The 25,853-nt window shown below is 48.8% G+C and overlaps 1 protein-coding gene across 2 annotated transcripts in view; it reads right to left on the bottom strand.

The window, feature by feature from the left end:
- The window catches only part of PREX1 (phosphatidylinositol-3,4,5-trisphosphate dependent Rac exchange factor 1), a 194,512-nt gene that overhangs the window by 56,446 nt on the left and 112,213 nt on the right, over positions 1-25,853 (bottom strand). For both annotated transcript variants that reach the window (XM_068565465.1, XM_068565466.1), the window contains 5 exons: positions 19,616-19,777; positions 12,116-12,249; positions 6,222-6,340; positions 4,546-4,695; positions 2,212-2,359 (listed from right to left, as the gene is read on the bottom strand). In XM_068565465.1, the coding sequence (XP_068421566.1) occupies positions 2,212-2,359; positions 4,546-4,695; positions 6,222-6,340; positions 12,116-12,249; positions 19,616-19,777 (713 nt within the window). The remainder of the gene's footprint in view (positions 1-2,211; positions 2,360-4,545; positions 4,696-6,221; positions 6,341-12,115; positions 12,250-19,615; positions 19,778-25,853) is intronic.

Raw genomic sequence — 25,853 nt, 5'->3', positions numbered from 1 at the left:
CACCCTGCTGAAGCCCTAATCACAGACAGGTTAGCCCATCCAGCTGGACTAAGCTCTCCAGAGGGTTTGGCAAGAGGCGGAGAGGTCCTCTGACCCTGGGGGGCCGGAAGCAAACCCCTCCTCAAGAAAAACCTCCTTTCTGCCCAGGGATTAGGAATTAGCTGATGGAGACCAGCCCGGCTGCCCCTTCCCTGCTTCCCACAGGTCTGGGGCCCACACTCTCCCCTCCACAGACCCTCCCAGGGAACATAGAGCTGGGGTCAACTAACCCTGAGGGCAAAAGGACAGCCTGACTCCAAGGCATCCAGGCCAACCCCAGGGGCCCAACCACCCCAAAATCCCCTGCCTGCTGCCCCGCCAACCATAAGCCTCAAGCCATGACCGATCAGCTCCCCCTGGCCCCCTGCCCCCGGCTTCACACTGGTCTCCAACTGCCCATCCAACATCTGTTCAATATGTGAACGTCTCCTGGGCATCTCGCCCTCAACACGTCCAAACTGTCTCTGCATCGTCCCTCAGCTGGCTTCCAGATCACTGCGCTCGCCAGCGTGCCTCCCACCTCTCTGCCCGCTCCCTCTCAGCCTTCTTTGCTGCTTCCTCGTCCTCCCCAGGGCCCAGTCCCTGCCTCATCCCTCTCTCTACCCATCCCCCTGCAGATTTCATTCAGTCTCATGGCTTTGAAAACCATCTAAATGCCCACATCCCCTGCACTTAGGTCTCCAAGCCAGACTTTTCTCCCCGAGTCAAGATTTCATATCCAACTAACAAGTCGACATCTCCGTCCGGGCGCCTGTCTCAGGGTAAGCATCCAAATGGAGCCTCTGGGCTCTACTCCCACCCTCTGAAACCTGCCTCTGCCTCCCCTTTCGCAGCAATCAGCACGCCAGCCCTTCCAGGTGTTCACGATCCTTAATTCCCTTTTTCTCCACCCCATCAGCCAATGCTGTCACCTTCCACACGATCCAGAATGCAACTACTTGCCCCCATCTCCACGGTGACTACCCTAGTCCATGGCACCTCTCACCTGGTCTATGGCAATATAATAATTACAGCCACTTTTACCCCAGGACTCTTCAAAATCTTTCGGGAAGCGGGTGGGGTGTAAGTTAATAAATTCTCAACAAAATCCCAGCCTCACAGGCAAGCTTCTCTCCCCACAAGCGTCGTGCGGTCAGGAGCCCTGGGCATTCTTCTACCCTCTCCAGAGCACCGACCACTAGGTCCAACACACAGTAGGGCCTGGAAACAGCCTGATGGTTTTACAGGGACCGCATTTCTCCTGCTTCTCCCTCCCCCAGGTGAATGAGATTTAAACCTGGGTTTAGGATCCAATCCCATCTCACCTGTGCTCTGACCCTTTGATCCTTGGTTATAAAATAGGGGCGGGGGTCATAATGTTTTATTATTAGGAAATAATGTAATTCCCAGACAGAGAAATTGGAAGCCCTAAGTACTGAAACCATATGGACCTCCCCTTCCCCTTGTGTATCTCAGGAAGGGAGGCCTCACCAGACACCAACCCAGCTAACATCTTGATCTCAGACTTCTAGCCTCTAGAACTATGAGAAAATAAATTTCTATTGTTTAAGCTGCCAAGACTGTGATACTTTGTTATGACAGTCCAAAAAGGCTAATTCAAAGGTCTACATTTGCTCTTCCAAAACCTTTGAAATCAACTCCCTGCATTAAATACCTTTCTGCTTGACATATCTATAGGGGCTTCTCTTTGCTTGAATGCTAGAGCAGCGTTTTTCAATCCATGGTGGAAAACCCACTCACAGTTTGTGAAATCAATTTCATGGGTTTCACTCACACTATTTTTGAAATGAATTAAGAAATGAGTAGAATAGAATAGAATAGAACAGAATAGACACAGATATTTTCAGAGTGTAACAAGCACAGTAAATTTTGTGAAACTTTGGCTTCAATCATATATTACATGGATGTGTGTACCAGGTCACAATATAAAACTTACATTTTGCAGTGAGTTGTGATCAAAACATTTGAAAGCCCTGACATGGGCACCCCACTATCCTTGACCTCCAAGGGCTGTTCCACAAGGATCTGACATGCTTTAGTGGCTCTTCCCAGGAGGGCTCATGGCAGAAGGGGCAGGGCTGGGAAAAGCCACGTGGGTGCAGATGGTCTGCCCACCTCCAGCCTCCAGCCGAGACCCAGGGACACAGCAGAAGCCAGGATGGGGTCACTCACTTGCCAAGGAAGCACTTGGGGATGGTGCTCAGCTTTCTTCGACGGTCCTTGATCAGGTTCACCTTCTTGTTCATCATCATGTGGTAAAGCTTCTCCCCCTTCTCCGCGATCATGACGTAGGCATCCCTTTCCATGCCCAGCTTCAGGCCTACGGAGGGGACACGGTCAGCACCAGCACTGGGGAGCAGAGCAGGCGGGCATGTGGTTCCTGAAAGCCTTTCCCCCAACTGCCCCCAACTACCGCCACAGCCAGTGGTCACCCATAGAGCACTCCCTGCATGTCAGACACTGTTCTAGGCACCTGCCAGTGACCCCACACAAGACCTTGTAGAGAAGGGTGGGTAAGTCCCCCATTTCACAGATTGCAAAGCTGAGGTCCAGAGAGGCTAAGTCCCAGGGTAATAAGCAGTCGACCCTTCAATCTGAGGATGGCTTTCCAAATTCTGAGGTTATGAGAAAACCTATTGAGACCTTCCTTCCAGGCCAGGGATGGAAATTTCCCCGTTTCTCTAGACAATTCACACAGAACTATGATCCCAATCACTGCCCCATATTTTCTACCTGGACTCCATCCAATCCTGACAATAAGAGCAATGACAAATAATAATAGCAAATGCTTTTATAGTGCCTACTCTATGCCACTTAATCCTCACAGGAAACCTACAAGGCAAGTTCCATTATCCCCATTTTACAGATGAAGAAACTGAGGTCCAGAGAAATTAAGTTCCTGTCCAAGGTTGCCCGTCTAGAAGTAGTGGAACCAGGATTTAGAACCTCAAGCTTGGCTCCAGACATGTGCTCTTGACCACAGCACGTACCACCCCTGGAAACTCAGCCCTGAGCTCAGGGCTTGGGCGATACCCCGATTCTAACAACCAAGGCCTACTCAGGCCACACTCCACTCAGGATCACACATGTCCAGCACTGACCACAGCCATCCATTCCGACCACAAAGATACTGATCAGCCCCACGCAGGCGAGGCCACACCCCTGATCCCCAGCCCCAGTCCTGACCACACACCCAGCCCTGATCAGTGTCAGAAGTCATAAACCTGCCCCAGCAGGGGCTAAGTTCAGTTGTTTACCTGGCCTAATGGCATTTTAATAAATTTTGATGCAACATTTAAAATCAAGACATGACACCTAAAAATCCTGATGTCTAACTTCTCAAAAAAAAAAAAAAATTCAATGGACCTGGCCATGCTGGGCCCATACTCATTCCTGAGAGATGATGGTGACTTGTACTTGGGTGGAAGCAGGGAGAGGACAGAAGTGGATGGACTTGGCATGTAAGTGGAAGGCAGAATTAAAGGGACTTGATCTACCGAATTTGGGGAGTCGGCAGACATCAGGGTGACACCAACAGTTTCAATCTGAGCTCCTGGATGACTGAAGGAGCCACTTACTGAGATGGGGAAGTCAAGGGAATGAGTGGGTTTGGGGCAGAAGACAGGGTGGAAATTAAGAATTCTGATTAGACATGGTAAGTGTGAGATGTCCACAACACATCCAAGTAGTGATTTCAAGAGAACAGAATATAGATATGGAGGAAACTGGGCCTCTGTTTTCTCCTCTGTAAAGCTGGGAGGTAGGTACCATTTTTAGGATCATGAGTCAAATCTGCAAGTATTTATAATCAAATCCAAACCTCATTTAGCAGCATTACAACCCTCTGAAGCAGGAGCTTTATCCCCATTTATCAGGCCACATCACTGAGGTCTGGAAATCTGAAGCAACTCACCCCCAAACACACCATGGCCTCCCCTTCCAAGCACGGTGGTCTCTGTACAGCAGTTCAGAGTTTCCCACCCCCAAACTGCACCCAACTATCACCCAGCTCTGCACTTCCTAACGCAAAGGGCCTCAGAAGTGCCTGGGTCCAAGCATTCATGACGACAGTTAAGGGGCAGCCCCCACGGACCCTCTTCCCAAAGACTTGGTGAATGTCAAACAAAAAGAACCCCAGGTGAAGGGAACAGAACCGTGGAGGTGACAGAGGCACGTAGGGAGCATCTTGACTACTAACCCTCAAGGGTGAAGGAAGCAAAGAATCTCAGGACGATCAACTACATTGGCATGACCTTGGGCAATTCCCTTCCATGGGGCCTCAGTTTCCCCATCTGTCTGGTGGGCTAACCCAGATGAGCTGAGATCCCACCAAGTTATAACAGTCCCAGAGCTCCCTGCCCCTTCAGAGACCTGCTTTCTGTAGCTCTGACCTTTCTGGAAAGGATCCTACACCCCTCCCCTAGACACAGCTCACTCTACAGAAGGGACCAGACTGCAGGAAGCCATATACGGTCCGGGGATCTGGGAAAGCCCCCAGCCACTCACTCTCGCGCTGCTCCCGCTCACGGATAATGGCATCCAGCCACTTCTGCTTCTCCTCCGCTGTCTTGGCCATGCAGACAAACCACTTGTTCTTGGCCGTGTTGTGGATCTTCCAGCCATTGGTGACGGTGTAGCCATTGCTGTGATAATCCGCTGGCAAGGGAAGGAGGCGAAACGGGGTCAGCAAGAGCTCAGCCATACAACCCAACATTCATCATTACATGCTTACAAGTGAGGTCACAGGACCAGCCCCTCCTGCTCCAGAAAGACAGGGCGGCAGAGGCATCGATGGGATCAGGATTTGGGAGTTGAACTTACTATCCTCCAGATGCTCCCTCTCCTATCTATTCTCTGGTGGGCAACGAAGACCTCAAGCAAAGAACCTCCCAACCCCTCAATTGCAAAGGGAGACACCTGATGCCTCCTTGCCCATCTCATGCTGGCACTTGGGCTACATAAAACCCTAGTGTAAGCCTTATGATGCCAAGTCACGGGCCCTTACAAACTGTTGGCTGGGATGGGAACTGGCAAACCTCTCTGAAAACAGACTGACATTATCCAGGAATGTTGCAGCCAGCGATACCCTGAATCTGAGGAGGGGTCCACAGGTTTCGTGAGACTGCCAAAGGGGTCTGTGTCTCAAAACCAATTCAGAACCCCTGTCCTGGACAAGCTCAAGGATAAATACACCAAGAGGTGTACACACAAGAATACTCACAGGATCACTGTTTATATGGTGAACAACAGAAACAACCCAAACGTCCCTCACAAAAGGAATGGGTAAACTGGGGACTATCTGTGCAAGAGAAAACTACACAGCAATGGAAACCGACAAGCTACAGAGAGCTACATGCAGAAACACGGATGACTCTCACCACCATGGGGTTGAGTGAAAGAAGCAAGATGCGGAAGAATATACAGTGTATTTTATGACCATTTATATAATATAGAGAACAAACTAGTGGTTACCAGTGGGGAGAGGGAAGGGGGAAGGGACAAGATAGGGGTATGGGATTAAGAGATACAAACTACTACGTATAAAATAGATAAGCAACACGGATATATTGTACAGCACGGGGGAACATAGCCGCTATTTTGTAGTAACTAAATGGAGTACAATCTATACAAATATTGAATCACCATGCTGTACACCTGAAACTAACAGAATGTTGTAAATCAACTAAACCTCAATTAAAAAAAAAAAAAAGAATCCACATTCTGGGACAGTGCTACCCAGAGAAACACAGTGAGAAGCAATAATAATAATAAATACACATATATAATTTTATATGTATTTGTAATCATATAACCATTTAAATAAGGTTCGAAAACAGAAATTTTAATTAAAATGTTTAGCAATGCACATTTAGGAGGTAAAAATATATTTAAAAAGCAAGAAAATAATCATCACAAAATTCAGAGAGTGGTTACTTCTTGGGGGAAGGAGGCACTGTGGCCAGGGAGGGGCGTGTGAGGGGGTTTCTGGGGTGCAGGCAGCAGTTTATTTCTTAACCTGAATGGTGACCACCCAGGGGTTTGCTTTATGTGCATATGTTTTAGGCACTTTTCTGTGGACAGGTTATCTTCCCCGATCAAAGGAAAAAACTGGTGAACCGCAGCAGAGACTGTGCTGTGGTGCAGTGGGGCTGGGCTCAGGCAGGGCATGGGTGGGGACCTACCTGTCCCATCCTCCACGTTCTCCACCTCCATGACTTCAGTGTTGATTCGACCCCGGAAGATATACAGGGAGCCGTTGATGGATTTGGTCCTCTTGGTGGATTTCTTGCTCCCAGTGACCCTGAAAGACAGTGGGAAGTCAATGTCCCCTATGCCTCCTCTCCTTGGGGCTCAACCGTCTTCAATAGAGCAAAGGGAAGCGAGGCAGTAACACAGAAGGGCACCCGGGGACACGAGAAGTGCGGGAACCAGGTCAGAAGTATGGCATTTTGGCTGGTGGTTGGGTGACTTGAGCAAGTCACTTTTCCACTCTCAGCCACAGCTTCCTCATCTGGAAAATGGGCTAATAGCCTTGCTGACCTCCCAGAGCTACTTCTGAGCCAACAGGAGATGTGGATGTGAAACCAACAAGAAGCAAAAGAAACCCACTCTTCTAGGCTAGAAAATGGGTAGAGACTCTCAGGGTGTCTAACAAACAGGAACTTCCTGAAATAAAACCAGAAAGGAAAGGAACTTGGAGTAGGAAGTCCATCCATCCATCCACTTACATCTACCTACCCACCATTCGTTCATTCATTCAGGTGAATTCTCTTGCCCACCCATTTAGTCACTCAACAAACAATCTGACCAGTGCTTCGTATGGGAAGGATACCAAGTTGGGACCAGGGGAGTCACTCACCCACACATTCAATAGGCACTCAAGAAAATACCTACTGGGCACCAAGCTCTATTCTAGGTGCTAGGGCTGCAGCAGGGAACAAAACAAAGTCTCTGAGAATATACCTTCCAATACAGGAGGGCAGAAGGTACCCCAAAAGCCCTCCATCACGCCCCCTTCTGGTCACTAGCCCCTGCAAGGGTAACCACTAGCCTGACGTCTAAACTCATGGATTCACTCTGCCTGTTTTGGAACTTCACATACGTGGAATCACACAGGGTGATGGTGATGGACATTTGGGTTGCTTCCAGTTTGGTGCTGCTGTGAATGTTCTGGCACATGTCTTATGAAGAACATATGTGTGCATTTCTTCGGGTTATCTACCTAGGAGTTGAATTGCTCAGTTATAAGGAATGCATACGATCGGCTTTGGTAGATACTGCCAAGCCGTATCAATTCTCCCACCCCTAGCAGCATAGGGACATTCCAGTTGCTCCACATCCTCCATAACTGGTATTGAATTTCTCATTTTGGCCATTCTGGCGGCAGAGAGGAGTGTCTCTAATAAAGATTTCATCTGTATTCCACTGATGAGTAATGAGGCCGAGCACTTTTTCATGTTTATTGGCCATCTGGTGTCTTCCACCTGTGAAATGACTGTCCCTTGACCATTTTTCTGTTGGGTTGTCTGTCTTTTTCTTAATGATTTATAGCAGGGCTCAGCAAATGTCATCTGAAAAAGGGCCAGAGAGTAAACATTTTCAATTGTGTGGGCCATATGGTCTCTGTTACAGCTACTTAACTCAGCCCTTGAGGCATGAGAGCATCCACAGACAACACAAAAATGAATGGGCATGGCTGTGTGCCAATAAAACTTTATTTATAAAAATAGGCAGAGGGCCAAATTTGCCTATATATTTTGGATATGAGTCCTTTGCAAAGTGGATTGCAAAGATCTTCTCCTCCTCTGTGGCTTGCCTTTTTACTCTCATCTTGGTGTCTTTTGATGAACAGAAGTTCTTAATTTTAAGGTAGTCTGATAAATCTATTTTTCCTTTATAATTATACTTTCTGTCCAATTTAAGAAATCTTTGCTTACCCCCAGATCATGAAGATAGCTTCCTATGCCTTCTTCTAGAAGCTTTATTGTTTTATCTTTCACAGTTAAATCAATAATCCATCTGAGGAAGACTTTTGTATACTGTGTGAAGTAAGGGGTCAAAACTCATTTTTCCCACTGGATATCAAACTGACCAAGCACCATTTATTGAACCTCATTGGTGCTTCTGTTGAAATTCAAATGACCGCTTACATGTATGTCTGCTTCTGGACTCACTACTCCATTCCATTAATCTTTTTCTCTGTTTTTACACCAATACTACGTTGTCTTAATTACTATAGCTTTATAGTAAGCCGTGGTATCAGTAATAAAAGTCCTCCAGCTTTGTCCTTCTTCAAAACTGTCTTAGCTATTTTTGTCTCTTTCTGTTTCCATGTAAATTTTAAAATCATTTATGTACATATACACACAACCTCCCTCCTGGAATTTTTATCATAATTACTTTGAAGTTCTGACCAACGTTTGATGAGAGAATGCAAAGCACTTGCTGGTGATGGGGGGTGAGGCAGGTCAGAATCAAGGACAACTAAGATTCTGGCCTGAGATCCTAGGTAAATGATGGTGCCATTTACTGGGAATGACGACGACTCGAGGAAAAGGTTTGGAGCAGGAGTTACAATGAAAATGAAGAGTCTTGTTTTAGACCCAAGTTAAGTGTAAGCTGTCTGTGACACACCCAAGGGAAGATACAGATTTAGATTTCTTCTACCTTACATACCATGTGCCAGGCATCATTCTAACCATGTTACATGTTTTATCTTAATCTATAAAAACCACCTCATGAGATGGAGACTGCTTTCATCCCCATTAACCAGACAGGAAAACAGAGGCACAAAGAGCTGACATAACTTGCCCAAGGTCACACAGCTTGCAAGCAGCAGCGTCTCTGAGTCTTTAACCACTACACGCTGCTGACGCCTCTAAGATGTTAAACAAGCAGTCGAGATACATGAGACTTAGCTCTTCTGTGTCTCAGTTTTGCCTTCTGAAGAACGGGGAGGTGCGTTTTTAAAACTCTCCCTTCCACTTCTGACATCCAAGGAGCCTCTGCTTTTGAATCAGACCAGAAGCACTCTGAGTCAGAGACCTCCCCTGACCCACAACCCGGACAGGCAGTGCCTGGCATGACCCAGGCAAAGACACGACCGTAGACAGACACCTACCAGCGTCAGGTGTTTCCTGTGACTACATCAGAGCCAGGCTGGGCGTTCCATCCACCATTGCCCAATCCCTCTGACACCTCTCAGAGCCCAGCCCTCTGGCTCCTCACCCAGAGCAGGGACGGAGGCCGCCTGCCAGGTTCTCCCAGGCGACAGATGTGCCCTCTCCTTCCAGCCAGCCCAGCTCATTTGCAGGCCTGAGGCAGGAAACGGCCTTACAAGAGTGCGTGCGCCCTAGACGACCCACTGGGCGTCCAGTACGATCGGCATCAGCCGCTGCTGCTCCAACGGAGGAAGGGCCCACGCTAGGGGGGCTGAAGGCTGAGCAAACGTGGCCCAGGCTGCGAGGTCACAGAGGCCTGAAGGGACGTTCTGCTTTCTAAACCCCAGTGTGCTGGGAAAAGTGCCTGCTTCAGACAGCCCACAGCGGGTGGTGGGGAAGGACTAGGGGTGGACGCTGGCAGTGGCCTTGGGATTGCCGAAGGACTCTCAGGATGGCTCCAGTGAGAACAGGCAGGAAGCAAGGAGGAAGGAGAAGGGGGGGCATTGATGGGGGGATAGGAGGACATGAGACAGATGCAGACGGACTAACGGGAATAAAATATCAAATGAGAAAGAGACACACTGACCCAGCCACTCAGAGATGGTGAAAGAGGGAGATGGAGGTCTCTGACCAGAAGGGCCAAGTCCCAGAACAGGGAGGAAAGGGGGGAAGGGGAGGGGCCTGTGGCTAAAGCACCTACTATGTGCCAGGTGCTGCACCCGTGGGATCGCACCGAATTAGGAATACATCACGTGTGGAGGTAAGTTAACAGTAATAGCAGCTACTCCTTATTCTGGGCACTTACTATGTGCCAGGCACACTTCACATGTTTGCCCTTGTACATGGTACAAGATACATGATAATTCATCCTGGTTTACAGATGAGGAAACTGAAGCAAAGAGAGGCAAAGTCACAGAGCTAGAGAAATGGCTGAACAGGGATTCAACAGTAAGGAGCTTGGCTCTTAAGCAAACGCTACTGTAAGAAGGGGTTTATCAACCCCGTTTTACAGAAGAGAAAACTGAGGCTCAGAGAGGTCAGGCTGGAGGAGGAAGACAATGAGAAGCTTCCCCACACTCACACGGAAAGCCCATCATTCATCCTGTGGAAAGGTTCCTCACCACCACCTTAGGAGGCCAGCAGAATCAGACAAGGAAAACGAGGCTCAGACAGACAATAAGTGACAAGCCCAGAGCCACAATGGAAGTTGGAGGTGATGCTGACAGTAGGACCCTGGATCTGGACCTCCCCTCAGCCCTAACTTTTGCTAGATAAAAGAGTAAAGAAGCCTCTGGAAAGTCACCATTTCATCCCTAAAACAAAATAACAGGAAGCTTAATTCAAAAAGGGCTGCACTGGTCAGTTGTCCTCTACCTCCTCAGCGAGAAAACTGAAAGGCAAGAATTCTCTAGGTCCACCAATCTACCCACCCACTCATGCATCCAACCATCCACTCGTGCCCCTACCCCTCCGTCTCCCAACTTTCCCTCGCTCCAATCATTCATCCACCTATCCATCAACGCAACCATCCTATCAACCAACCTCCCATACCAGAGTCCAACCACCCTGGCAACTATCAACCAATCATCCTTCAACACACCCATCCAACTGATCATCCATCCACTAATCTCCAAACCTCCACCACCCACTCAGCCTCCCAATTTTATGACCATCCAACCATCCATCCATCTACCCATTCACTCAACAAACCATACATAAAGGCCCCAACACACCTTTCATTTAAATACACCTCTCCTAGGGACTTCCACGGTAGTGCAGTGGTTAAGACTCTGCGCTCCCAATGCAGGGGGCCTGGGTTCAATCCCTGGTCAGGGAACTAGATCCCACAACTAAGAGTTCGCATGCCACAACTAAGGAGCCCGCGAGCCATCACTAAGACCCGGCACAACCAAATAAAAATAAATAAATAAATATTTAAATAAATAAATAAATACAACCTCTGCCAGCTCATCATGTCTTCATTTCCATTTCTCCAACTACCCAAACATTCACAGATTCCCCCAACTTTCTATCTACCCCTCCATCCAGCCATCTCCTAAACCTCCAACCACCTGACTGCTCACTCATTCATCTACTCGTTCATCCATCCACGAATCAATTCATACACACATCCACAATCACTCCCATTCATCTCCCAAACCTGCAACTACCCGTCTATCCCTCCTCCCATCTGCCCACACATCCAACCATACATACCTCCGCACCAGTCTACCACTCATCCACCCATCCATTCACTCTACAAAGTTTAAGAAGCTCCAGTGAAAGACACAAAGATGACAAAGATACTATCTTTCCCTCAAAAAACTTAACAGGAGAGGACTTCTCTCCCCTCAAACCATCTACCTTTGGATCTCAGAATCACAGGATTCTGGTGGCACAAAGACTCTCCAAACTTCCATGACCGTCTCGACCTACACTGTCCACTGTGGCAGCCACAAGCCACAGGTGGCTACTGAGCACTTAAAAGGTGCCCAGTACAAATTGAGATGTGCTGTAAGTGTAACATACAGACCAGATTTTGAAGCTTTAGTGTAAATTTGTAAAAAGAATGCAAAATACCTATTTAATAAATTTTTTAAGTTGATTAAGTTGAAATAATAATATTTGGGGATATATTGGGGTAAATGAAATACGTTATTTAAATTCATTCCACCTATTTCTTTTGCTCTTTTTAATGTGACTACCAGAAAATTTTAAATAACCTATGTTCTTGGACAGTGCTGATCTAGAACAAATCCCTCAACTCAGAAGAGAAAAGGGAGGCCCAGAGAGGGAAGTGACAAGCCTATGTCAAGAGTTCAACCCTATCCCAGCCTCCTGGCCCACCCAGGCAGCCCTGTTCCAGCCTCCCAGCCCACCCGGGCAGCCCTGTCCCAGTCTCCCCAGCAACTCACCTGGATTTCCGCTTGCAATAGACAAGGAGGTTGTCAAAGAGGAAGAAGGCTCTCTCCTGGATATTTCCCGCGGAGATTTTTAACAAAGTCCCTTGCAAGAGGAGCTGGGTGCAGATGTCCGTGAGGTTGGAGCCCTGGGAGAGCAATGGGGGGTTGCGGTGCATGAGCTGGCAAATCCAGGAGCTCCCTTGGGAATGCCCCCCTTCCTTCCCACAGACAGAAACCTGCACCTGCCTCCCTCGCACTCCCAAAATCTCAATGCACCACTGGAGGCACATCTGTGAGCAGACAGAAACCCAACACAACCTGATCGACGGCTTCCCTCTGGTGAGTGTGCCAGAACAATGCTGGCAGGAGCATACAGAGATGACCATTTCAGAGAACAGGGACTTGGGGCTCAGGGAAGTGAAAGGACTCACTCAGCTCACACGGCCCTAGTTGACATCTGGTTTTGTTATGGGTTTTGTTGGTTTTTTGTTTGGTTGGGTTTTTGCCTCTCTCCTCCCCTCCTTATTTATTTGTGTCTTGACTTGTTACTTTATCTCCTCCACAAGAATGCCACTTCCATAAGGACAGGAAGCGTTATCAAGCATCTACCAAGCATTTGCCACGGTATTCCCAGCACCTACTGCACTCTCTGGCACACAGTAGGTGCTCAATAAATGTTTGCAGAACAGGTGACCAAGGCAATGTGAGCTCCACCAGGGGCAGAGGATTCTGAGAGCACCCTCTCTAGCTCAGGATGTGAGAACAGATGGGAACAGTTCCCAAATTCTACCTGGTCATCTATGCTAAATGACCAAGATGTTAGGTATGCATGACGTTCACTGAACCTCCATGGGGTTCAGGGCGATGTGGTCAGGAAAGGCACCGGGGAGGAGCAAGGTGGGCCTGGGAGGATGGCGAAGATAAAGAGGCTGAGGATAGGGATAGGCAAGGTCCCTGCTGGGAGGAGTCCTCAGAGCCAGGGACCACACAGGTCCATCTGGAACTCTGGGGGCACCAAGGCAGGGGCAGAGAGAGCCCAAAGTGCTAACAGAGAGGAAGCTGGAAAGAGACCTTGGAGGGCACAGAATGCCGGCTAAGGAAGCCCCTGGAGGGTCCCCAAATCCGTGCTCCTCTTCCGTCACAGGAATGGAATTTCAGCTGGCACACGGCTGCCCAGCCACAGACTCCACTTCCCAGCATCCCTTGCGCCAGGCGTGGTCACGTGACTACATTATGGCCAGTATGCCCCACTTCTACATCATTTCCTTGAGAAAACTGCCTCCCTCCCTTTCCTCTCTTCCTTCCTCTTGCCATAGGCTGGAAGATGGCCACGGTAGTGGAATACACCGAAGCAAAGGACGGAGGAAGGCCTTGGAAGGGACCAGGGCCCAAATGGAGCAGAGGTGACCCACCCCAAGCCTGCATCACTACTGAGAAATAAACTTTTATCTCATTTAAGCCACTGAAGTCTCTCTTTCTTACAGCCGCCAACTTTAAATACTTGATGTACTTTTAAATACATCAAGATAAGGTTGGAGGCCCCATCAAGGGGGTGCCTCTGACATTTAGGCCCAGGGGATATTATGCAAAAGTGGTATTTTAGGGGAAATTCATTTCACGAACCTGCAGATCACGGTGAAGGGAGAAACAAAGAGACGTGATGCTATCTCTGCCTGGAAATGAACTTGGGGAGGAAAGAAGGAGAATTCTTCATAGAATCTCTTTCCCCAGACGCTCAACGCCCAGAACTGACAAGGAGTTCATACCCCAGAAAGATCTGCTAACTCAATTATTTCTGATACCCGGTACGGGAAACTGGTTTTGGCAACTCAGAAATCAGGCTGTTTTCTAACTGCCCACTGCAGTCTCCCCAACTGCTGTCAGAGCTGGTTTGCTCTGTGCCCACAGGCCGGCTAGAAGCAGCAAATCCATTTGCCCAATGGTGCCAGAGACCCCCTCTGGGGCCCACTCGGGGTCCTGGGAAACCAGCTTCTTTGCAATCAAGAGCTGTGCAGCCCAGGACAGAAGCACACACCTGTTAACAGAAATCACAGCCTGGACGCTCACGTGCCACAGGCAGGTATGTGATGCCCACAGCACAGCGACCCAGCGAGGTAGCGCCCCTGCTGCCCTGGGGCTAGGGGATGAAGAGCCCCTTGGAGCCCCAGCATCCTTGCAAACAGGGAGAGTGTGACTCCCTGGCTGATGAGATTCCATCAGTGGCCCATGGGCCAGCTCAGAGCACAGAGCAACTCGACAGTTCCTTCGAGACCATGTGCTTCCTGTCTCCTCCACCTCACTCATGTCCACCCACCAGCCCTTCCAGGCGCCAAAGGGAGATTTTGGCTGCCTGTACAGTAAGTCTCCTACATACGAGCCTTCAAGTTGCGAACTTTCAAAGATGCGAACATGTGTTTGCATGTCCAATCACATAACTTAGTTTTCGTGTCTGGCGTTATCTGTAAAAGTTGGGTATCGGGCTTCCCTGGCGGCGCAGTGGTTAGGAATCTGCCTGCCAATGCAGGGGACACGGGTTCGAGCCCTGGTCCGGGAAGATCCCACATGCCGCGGAGCAACTAAGCCCGTGCGCCACAACTACTGAGCCTGCGCTCTAGAGCCCGTAAGCCGCAACTGCTGAGCCCGCGTGCCACAACTACTAAGCCCGCGCTCTAGAGCCCGTGCTCCGCAACAAGAAAAGCCACCGCAATGAGAAGCCCGCGCACTGCAGTGAAGAGTAGCCCCTGCTCGCCTCAACTAGAGAAAGCCCACGCGCAGCAATGAAGACCCAACGCAGCCAAAAATAAATAAATTAAATAAATTAAAAAAAAAAAAAGTTGGGTACCTAGGCTAACTTTGTTGGACTCGTGAACAAACTGGACTTACAAATGCACTCTTGGAACGGAACTCGTTCGTATGTAGGAGACTTACTGTATATGAACCTAGTACCTGGCCCAGCTGTAGGGCCCAAGAGCCTGGAGGTCACACAGACCTAGACCAATGTCAGGGGACGGCAGAGAAGAAGCACACCCAGCTTGGGAAGCTGCCTCCCTGGCCTTGGCCAAGGACCACCCAGCAAACTGCATCTGAAATGCCAAGGACACTACAGGGGGAGGCCCCTTCCACCCCAGGCCTGCTACGAAGCCCGGCTGACACTCGGTTTCCCCGGAATCCTCGAACCCAGGTCAGGGGTGGTGCTAAGGATCAGATACACAGGGAAGAGGCTGAGCACCAAGGCGTCCACCAGTCAGGGCTGGAGTCCTCCTTCAGACAGTGCAGAACTGAAGTGGTGACATTCAGAGAAGATGACAAAAGCTAACACAGGCAGAGGGCTTTCCACCCACCAACTCCCGTTCTAAGGATCTTACAAAACTCCGTTAATCCTTACAACTCTCATTTTACAGATGAGGAAGCTGAGGCACAGAGCAGTGAAGGGACTTGTCCAAGGTCATAGAGTTGGTCAGTGAGTGAGCTGGGACCTGAACCCAGACAGGTGGTCCCACCATCCTATCCACTCAGCTCTACTACCCTGTGCTGCCTCCTAGAAGGTAACCTGAAGGTTTTTTTATGCAGTTGTTGGTCTAGAGCAGGGGTCTTCGAAGGGGCGAGAGCACAAGGCGTCCCAGGGAGGGTGGGAAGAACATACAAGAACTTCTATTTATGGTCCTTCTTTTTAATGGTCTTATGTTTCCTCACCCCTATTTCCTTCTGTCCCTCGTGGGTGAGTGCAGTTGATGGTCTCTTAAAGCAGGGCTTCCAGAGCCAGCAAGAGTGGTGTGTTCTATTTCTTTCTTATTAAGAACATGCACTTCTTTTTATGACTGTGAGCTTCTCACGAAAGTCTGCGGGGCCCACGTCCGGAGTGTCCCTCTGCAGGAGGGTCAGCCCACACTGGTATGAGCCCTAGGCAAAGTTGCATGATGTTTTCTCATCTAAAAAAAATGAAGAAAGAAATCCTGCTTTGCTGCCACGGCTCCTCCTGACGTTTATTGAGCGTTTACTCTGATCCAATAAAGAAAGCACCGTTCTGAGCGCTTTGCATGTATCCACTCCCTGAATCCTCAAGTGACCCGTGGGGCATCCTGCCATTAGCCAGACTGTACAGATGAGGAAGCTGAGGCAAAGGTACCCCATCAAGCAGACGGGGTGGGCTCATACACTCACATCCACAGTATTGCGATGTACTCCCATTTACTTGTGCTCAGTAAAATGGATTTATGGATTAACTTATCCGGTTTTAAATAAACCAGTCCCACAACTAAAAAGGACAATTGGCTTACAGAGGATCAGGCCAAAAAAAAAAACAAAAACCCCAGAGATCGGAGATCAAACTAATGATGCAAGCCCAAGCGCACAGCAAGAAAGTGGCCAAGAAGAAAAGACTCCCCCTCCTCCAGAAATAAGTCCCTTGTCAGCCATATTGCAAGAGAGATGACAGCCCTCTAATCAGATTGGCAAGAGGTCAAACAAATAGATTAGAAAGGATCAAGAAGAGAATCAGAAATCAGGATTTGCAACCACCATCATTCACTGTGAACTACACCTGTAAGTCATACTGTCCCCTAAGGTTCTAACTACTGAGGGCATGAAGCTATTACAAGCAGCTTCACTGTTAAACATTATTTTTTCTAGCTAGAACATATTATTTTCCCAAGCCACCTTGAGGATTAAACTTAAAAACCTTTCTACTATTCAGAAAACCATTTCACATTTTCCAAAGAACATTCGTGTTCTACCCTTCGCTTGACCCTCACAATGACGCCAGGAGATAACTTCAGAGATGTTATTTCTGAAATTAGACAAGTAGGGGAAAATGAGGCCAGGAGAGTAGGACAAACTTGCGTAAGGCAGGATAATCTGTAAGTTAAAAGGCTGGGGGCTTCCCTGGTGGCGCAGTGGTTAAGAATCCGCCTACCAATGCAGGGGACACAGGTTCGAGTCCTGGTCCGGGACGATCTCACATGCCGCAGAGCAACTAAGCCTGTGTGCCACAACTACTGAGCCTGTGCTCTAGAGCCCGCAAGCCACAACTACTGAGCCCATGTGCCACAACTACTGAAGCCCGCATGCCTAGAGCCCATGCTCCACAACAAGAGAAGCCACCGCAATGAGAAGCCTGTGCACCGCAACAAAGAGTAGCCCCTGCTTGCCGCAACTAGAGAAAGCTCACATGCAGCAACGAAGACCCAATGCAGCCAAAAATAAATAAATTAATTAAAGAAACTAAAAAAAAAAAAAAAAAAAAGGCTGGGACCCAAAGCCAAGACCCTGCGCCTCAGTTTTCTCATCTGTAAAATAGGGATAACAACTGCCCTCTCTTCTAGTGTTGAAAATGTGTAATAGGTGCTCAATAAATTGCCAGCAATTCTTATTCTAGGTCACTTTTATTTCCTACTGTACCCAGCGACAGAGATCAAAATAAGGGCCATTCTCAAATTGCAGATATTTCAGGGTCAACAAGGGCCCCAAAGACCCTTAGTTCCTATTTCCCTAGGCCCTTACCAGGAGGCATCTGGAAATCACTTCTGCTCTGGTTGCCAAATTGCTTGCTTAATACTCTCTCCACAGGGGCTCACATGAGAAATTTCCTTTCTAGCTGGATGCCAGGAAACTCTCCGTCACCCAGAAGAATTGCTCAGCTTGTTCCTTTTTTGACAATGAATGTTAAGTAACTTAAGTGTCCTGCTCTTTTTACCTTGGCTGCCAGGAAGCTCAAAGCCCAAACAGTCAGATGTTTAAATGTGTCCACTCTATGTGCTCTTTAGGTTAGCATATTCGCTGAGAGTGGCCAAGTGATGCACTTCTGGCCAATGAGTTGGAAAGGGGCTTCTGGGAAAGGTTTTCCTCCACTAGGGAGGAGCGCTCCCCCTCACTGCCCTGGCTGAGCCCCTGTCTCCTCCTGCTTTGGAACACAAGATGCCTGGAGCTGCTGCCATCATGGAACCATAGAGGGGAAGGCTGAGAGGATCACAAGAAACCAAATCAGAGCTCTGACATTATGAAGGTGAAATGTGATTCCTTAGAGGACACATCCTGACACAATTTTCAGGTGCAGGAACAGAAACCAAGCTATGCATTTTAAGCAGAAAGAAATGGAGGCCTTATCCAATCCTTGGAGGGGTTATAAGAGCCTAGAATCACAGCTGCCAGAAAACCAAGAACACTGTAGAACTGGCCCCCCAGGGGAGCCACTGCCTCTGCTCCAACTGGGGAAAAGGAGAATCAGACCACCACCTGCCCGAGCTGATATTCTACGGAAATGCTGCCCAAGTTGCTTCCAGGCCCTCAGAAGCTGTTGCCTCAACTATCAGCTACAAAGCCACCCCATCCTGCTAGATACACACCAACAACAACACAGTGGATGCCCTTCCTCTTGACACTCAGAAGCTGGAAACCGGGCCCTCTGCAAATGCTATCACAGAAAGCCAAACACAACCACGGCTGTGCTTCGCTGCATAAACAGCACAAGGGTAGCCTCCGTCCCACTCCTGCTTTCCAAATCTCGAGCAGCTGGATCTGATCTTGGCCAATCATATCCCAAACCTGAGCTACAAAGGAGTCTGAGAAATGCAACTATTTGTTCTCCAGCCTCAGCCGGGCAGGAAGGCCAGGCAGAGGAGAGTGGGTACATGACAAACACTAACCCACAACACCCACCTCCTCCAGAACACAGGCCCCTCCCCTCTGCAGCCACACCCTCAACCTCGTAGCTATACAGTCTCATTTAGGACTCCCCAACCCAGGGAGATGAAGTGGAAATCCCAAATGTAGCAAGTGCCAGAAAATCCAAAGGGTCTAAGGCAGATGATTCAGAGAATTATGTGTCCAAGAGTCTTTCCTCTTTAGTCTTAATCTCCCATTCCAGCTGTACTTACTCGGATATTGACTTTTTTATTTATTCAGATTTTCCCATTTCATTCTGAAGATTTTTTAGGACAGCTCTAATAATTTAAGGAAGACACAACAGAAGATCTCAAGAATCCCATCCCTTGATAATCATCATAGTAATATCCATACCTATCACTTACTGAGTACCGACTATATGCAGGTATGGATAAGGAAACCAAAGTTCAGAGAAGTTAAGACATTTGCCTACAGTCACCCAGTAAGGGAGTGTCAACGCCAGAATTCTATCCTGGAGTGAACCCTTAAATGCTACCCTTGACCTTGGCATCAAAAGCTCAAGGGACACCAGGCAGGCAGGCAACATGTGAAGGAGAGTGACTGGGGAGTGGTGGGGCTGGAGGAAAACTAGAGGCTCCAGAGGCTGTTGCCATGGAAAATGGGGACCCAGTGTTACCAATTTTTTAAGAGAAACTTTAAATCTAGACTTTTATGTGGACCTAATTGAAAAATAATTAAACTTTTTTTTTTTTTTTTTTTTGCAAACACCATGGAGGACAAACAAAATATGGTACAGGCCAAATCTGGTGCCCAGACCACAGTCTGAACCCAAGTTGTGCATCCCCCCGGGCCCATCCCCAGCCCAGAAGGTTCCTCCTGCCCCAGACACACCTCCCAGCCTTCGATGTGCGACTGCAGCTGCTCCAGGGCCTCCAGCTTCTCCATCTGCCTCTTGGTCTCGTTGATGTTGGAACAGACGGTCTTCATGGCCTGCAGGGCGCTCTGGACCGCAGGGTGGTCGGGGTGCTTGCCGGGGGTCCTCTTGGCGAGTTCCTAGGGTAGAGGAGAGGGCAGGAATGAGGGACATCAACCCAGAGGGCACCAAACAGCCTCCAGGACACCCAGGCCTGAACCAAGTCCCAGCTCTACTCTGGACAAACTGTGTGATCTGGAGCTGGAGAACATCACTCATTCATTCATTCATTCATTCATTCATTTAATAAATGTCCCCTGAGCAGCTCCCCCACAACAGGAAGTGTTCTAGAGTCTGCGGACAAATGTGTTAATAAAACAGAAAAATTCCTCATCTGGTGGCTATTACATTCTAATAAAGGAGGTGGGCCAAAATAAAGAAAAATCAGTGACAAATATTACAAAGACACATCAGAACGAGGGGCTAGAAGGTCTTGGAAAAGGAGGTGTTCTTTCAAATAGGGAGGTCAGGGAAGCCCCTCTGAGGGGGTGACATTTGAACAGAGAGTCTGGATAAAGCAAGGGAGAGAGTCCTGCAAAAATCTGGGGGAAGGGCATGCCTGGTAACGGGAACAGCAAACGCAAAGGGGCATGGTGGGAGCGTATGGGGTCTGTAAGGGAAACAGCCAGGAGGCAGTGTGGCTGGAGGAGAGTAAATGCGAGAGAGAAGGAGAAAGAAAGAGACAGAGACAGAGACAGAGACAGAGACAGAGACAGAGACTGGTCGGCCAGAGAGGTGGCCATAGACACTGCCTCTCCCTAGCCCCCAGTTTTTCTCATCTGTAAAATGGGTATAAAGAACCCCTTGCCTTCACAGGGACGTGGAGGAAACATGTAAAGAGGACAAAGAGGCCAGTCGGGGGCTTAATCTGCAAGCCCCTCCCCCACTGTTTCTCACTCTCATCTCACACCTCACCACCGGCACAGGCTGGGACACTCTAAAGGTCAGGCCGGTCTTAATCAAAGGGTTTCAGCCCCATAGTAAGTGTGATGAGAAAGGAACTGAGACGGCAGAGACCAGCTGGGCCTCAAGATATCAGAGAAGATTTTCAGGCCGCGTCACTCAACCGACAGGACCGCGCCGGCAGAGATAAGTTTCTCTAATCATCTGGCCCTGACATGCCCAGATGTTCCAGTATCTCTCCATCTCTCTGCTCCCTCAAAAATCACAGATATGACGCTCCAGTGGGCTGGTTCCCAGTACAGTCTCACATGGGTTCCAGGGCTAGCTCCGCCCCTGGGCGGCTGGGTGACCTTGGGCCTCTGTGGCTGGGTGACCTTGGGCCAGATGCCCTCCATGCCAAGCCTCAGGTTCATCGACTGAAAACCAGTGACGTGGGGGAGGATGGTGACGATGAGCCTTTACTCTGTGCCTGGGAGGTAGGTTCTGTTATTATCCATTTAACAGAGGAGGAGATGGAGGCTCCGCGGGATGGTCCAAAGCCTCCAAGAAGTAAGAGGAGGAAAGTGGATTTGAACCCGGCCATCTGGTTCTGCTCATGGTCATGGTGAGGGGTAAATCAGACACTGCAGGAAAAGCAGCTCCGGGGGAAAGTACAGCCTCAGTAAGCACTCAGTCTACGCTGGCCATTATCAGTCCTGCTTCCGTAGGACAATACACGTTAGCAGGGCCCGCAAGCAGCAATGGGCCAGGCAGGTGTTGTTCTGAGAACGCCCTGCGGAGCACCAGCTCCAAAAATAGGTCTTCTCTAGTCACTGCATTTCTTCTCTGCCTGAATATGAACAGCCTCTTTTCTGGAGAGCGGATCCTAATGGCCCGAGGACCAGACGTTCTGTTACATCAGGACCCTGTGGGTTTGCTGAGCACCTGCCTTGGGCCCAGGGACAGACCAGAAAGGAAGCAAGGGGTGGGGAAGAATGGAGCCCTCTCTCTGGAGGCAACTGAGCTGGGAAAGGTGCTCCCAGGGAAGTGGGAGGGAGGGATGGAGGGAGGAAGGAAGGGAGGGAGGAAGGGGGGTGGGCACAAACAACAGCCCCAAGTGGTGAAAGTGCTCATGATAAATCAGAGAAGGGGAAGGACAGTGTGGCCGGAAAGGCTTCAAGGAGGAAGTAAGACAGAGGCAGGCGGGTCACTGAGGGTTGAGCTTTTTGTACAAAGGGGATGTTATTTCCATTCACTCCTCACTCAACAAACACAAACTGAGCAACAGGTATGTGCCGGAGCACCGGGGTCTGGACGGAGACTGAGACGGCCCTCAGGGAGCTCACAGTCAAGAGAACAGTCCAGAAGTTGAGTGTTACCACTAACAGTCATAATAAGAGCTAGCATTTAGTGAGTGCTTACACTCTTTCTGAGCTCACTCAATCCTCACATCAACCCTATGAGGTAGTTATTATTATCCTCATTTGACAGACTTGAGAACTGAGGCACAGAGAGGTCAGGTCATCTGCCTGAGGTCACGGAGCAGACTTGAGCCTAACCAGTCTGGCTCTGAGGTTAGCGCTCTAAACGTCTATACTATTTATAACCTTTCAGATAGTTAAATAGGAATACTTTCCTCTCTGGTAAATATAATTTATATTATTGATTAAGTGCTAGGTGAAAAATCAGGCAAGTGAAGGGACAGAGAGTGAGGGAGGTGCAGTGGTCCGAGAAGGTCTCTCTGAGGAGAAGGGCCTCAGGGTGGAGACCTGAATGAAGTAAGGGCACAGGCTATACACACATCTGTGGGAACAGCACTCTAGGCAAGAGAAGAGCACAAGCAAAGGCCCTGAGGCAGTGAGAAACAGCAAGGAGGCCAGGGAAGCTGCAGCAGAGTGAGCAAGGAGAAGGATGGGTGATGAGGTCGGAGGCACACACCAAACACAGATCAGGTAAGGCCTGGGTGTGGTCTCTGGGTTTCATCCCAAGAGCCATGGGGAGGTGATGGGGGGTTATAAGCTGAGGCCTAACGCCATCCAATTTATTTAGCCTTTAAAAAACCCCTCTGACTGCCAAGTGGAAGATGTACTGGAGGGAACATAAAGTGAATGTAAAAGCAGGAAGACTGGCTAGTGGCTACTGCAATGGGCCAGGCAAGAGAAGCTCAAGGCTGGATCCAGGAAGCTCTGTGCCCCATTCATCCAACCAGTGAGGCCTCCTGTGTACCTGGCCTCAGGCTGGGCCCTCTGTTGAGGACACAGATGACACAGACACTGCCCCAGCTCTCCTGGAGCTGACGGCCTGCTTGTAGACATGTCCACAGATAAAACTACAATAGAAGCCTGTGACCTATGGTGGGGAATTCAGTTGAACTCCCCAAAGCACCCCCAGCCCCGTGCTCCAATATAAGTAATTTTGAGCATCTGAACCTCTGTCAAGCCAGCCAAGGCACGAAAGGGGAGTGTACCCAGCCAGCTCCCTGTTTCCTCCGAGTGAGCAGTGACAGAGGCTCAACCCGCCAAAGCAGATCCAGCATCCTCTCCCTCTAAAAGCGGGGGGGGTCAAATGAAAGCCTGCGGACCAAGTCCAACCCACCACCTGTTGCAATAAACGAAGCTTTACGCTCAGTCATTTCCCCGCTGTCCTCACTTCTTTGTAGCCACATCATCAGAGTGGAATCGTCGCGACAGAGACCATACGGCCTGTGAAGCCTGTAATATTTACTATCTGGTCTTTTAAAGGAGAAGCTTGCTGACCCCTGGTCAAAAGCAACAGAACAGATTCTTAGCTGAGCACAAGGCCACCTGGAATAAAGGCAGCATTCCCGTCCACCTGGACACAGGTTCTGATCTCTGGGGTGTGTGCAGCTTCCGTTTTCCTTGCCCGTCTCCCCTTTCCCTGGGCTGGAACGTGGACACGGTGTGAACATCTGAGAACCCAGGGGTGGAAGAACATAAACCCTGGACTGCCTTGTACAGAAATAAAATTACACGTTAAGTCACTGTTATTTCAGGTCTCCGTCACTGTAGCTAAAATATATCCTGATACATGTGACAGATGAGGAAGCTGAGGTGGACCCAGAGGCGAGGTCACTTGTCCAAGATCGAAGATTGCTAAGGGGTGGAGCCAAAATTCAAACCCATGCAACTGAAGTCCAGAGCCCACGTTTTTAACCGCTACTCCATGCTTCTCCAGCCTGTGTCCCTGGGATCCTACCTCCTCCCACCTCCATCCACAAGTGCGAAGCCCTCAGCTCTCTTATTCTTGAGACTAAGAGCTTTAGGGCCTGTCACACCCTGGGAGGCACTGCCACCACATCCCAAACCCCTGGAAGTTGGAATTTCAGCGATCCTCCACTGATGGGTTCCCTGAGGGGCTGCCAACACCCAGTAGCTAGTAAAAATGAGAAAAAGGTTATTTCCCTCTTCCGTCTGGCTGCTCCCACCTCTCCTCCTGCCTGAGATCACTGCTGGGCATGGAGAATTGAAACTGAGCAGGATCTTCTGGCTAGGCTCCTGGCTGGGCCGAAACTGAGGGGAAGGTATTGGCTTTGGTGTCTTGGTTCACAAGGGAGTGTTGACTCTGCTCTGCCCAGCCACAAACTCAGGGTCCATTCCTGCCTCTGGGCCTTTGCACTTGCTGTGCCCTTTACTGGCATACTCTTTCTCCAAATCGTAAGAGGTGGTACAGTACTGGCATAAGGATAGGCATATAGGTCAATGGAAAAGAAGTGAGAGTCCAGAAATAAATCCTTACATTTATAGTCACTAAATTTTTAACAAGGTGCTAAGACAATTAAATGGGGAAAGGACAGTCTTTTCAACAAATGCTGCTGGGAAAACTGGGTATCCACATGCAAAAAAATAAAATTGGACCCCTTCCTCACACTATACACAAAAATTAACTCAAAGTGGATCATAGGGACTTCCCTGGTGGCACAGTGGTTAAGAATCCGCCTGCCAATGCAGGGGACACAGGTTCGATCCCTGGTCCGGGAAGATCCCACATGCCATGGAGCAACTAAGCCCGTGTGCCACAACTACTGAGCCCGCGTGCCACAACTCCTGAGCCCGCGTGCCACAACTCCTGATGCCCACACGCCTAGAGTCCGTGCTCCACAACGAGAAGCCACCGCAATGAGAAGCCTGCGTACCATAACAAAGAGTAGCCCTCTTTCGCCGCAACTAAAAGAAAGTCCACACACAGCAACGAGGACCCAACGCAGCCAAAAATTTAATTAATTAATTGATCGATTGATTAAAAAAAAAGACAACTCAATTAAAAAATAAGCAAAGGATTTAAACAGACATTTCTCCAAAGACGATACACAAATGGCCAATAAGCTCATGAAAAGATGCTCAATATCATTAGTCATTACAGAAATGCAAAACAAAACCACAATGAGATACCACTTCACACCCCCTAGAATGGCTATAATCAAAAAGACAAACAATAACAAGTGTTCTTGAGGATGCAGAGAAACTGGAATCCTCATACATTGCAGGAGAAAATATAAAATGGTGCAGCAGCTTTGGAAAAGAGTTTGGCAATTCCCTAATGACAGCTGGATTTAGCCACACCCGAAACCATCTAGCCACATACTTTTCAGTTACATGGGCTCATTTTTTTTTTCTTTTTTTCTTAAGCCTGTTTGAGCTAGTTTTTCCATCCCTTGTATTTGAAAGAGTCTCTACTGCTTCACAATCCCAGAGAGACTGCAAGAATTTGGAATCCCAAAGGTGTCCCCCGTCAGTCCCAGACAAGCATAAAATATGGGTATCTTCAAAATTAATGGAAGCTTGAGCTGCGCTAACAAAGGCCTCACATGCAAAAGGAGGGAGGTGAGGAGGCTCCTGCCCAATTCAGAACTTAACACACTGTCTTAATAAGTTACAACAGAGTCAAGTTCAAAAGAGACAGACTATGGTGTTGAAAACCCTGGAATCCATATCCAAGGTGGAACAGCTACATGAACTTACAGGGCTTGGCCCAGAGAACAGTATTTCTGGAAGGAACCCAAAAGCTGCTTGTTAAGAATCCTGGGAGAACCACATAACTAAGAAGAAACCCTCTGGATCTGTAAGACCTCAGAGGGTCCAAGTGGACCAAGTGTGCACATCTGTGAAATGGGATCACAATCAGATCCTAAGGTCGTTGTGTGGATCGAATGGAATGATGAATGTTAAAGTGTTGGTAATCAGTAAGGACACAATATTTATCATCATAATTATTTCTATGCTAATCATAGCTGTTACATTTACTATTATTTCTAGC

Source organism: Eschrichtius robustus, chromosome 16 (assembly GCF_028021215.1).
Source record: "Eschrichtius robustus isolate mEscRob2 chromosome 16, mEscRob2.pri, whole genome shotgun sequence".
Taxonomy (NCBI): Eukaryota; Metazoa; Chordata; class Mammalia; order Artiodactyla; family Eschrichtiidae; genus Eschrichtius; species Eschrichtius robustus.
Note: the sequence above shows the minus strand (reverse complement) of the source record. Positions and strands in the feature narration are given on the sequence as shown.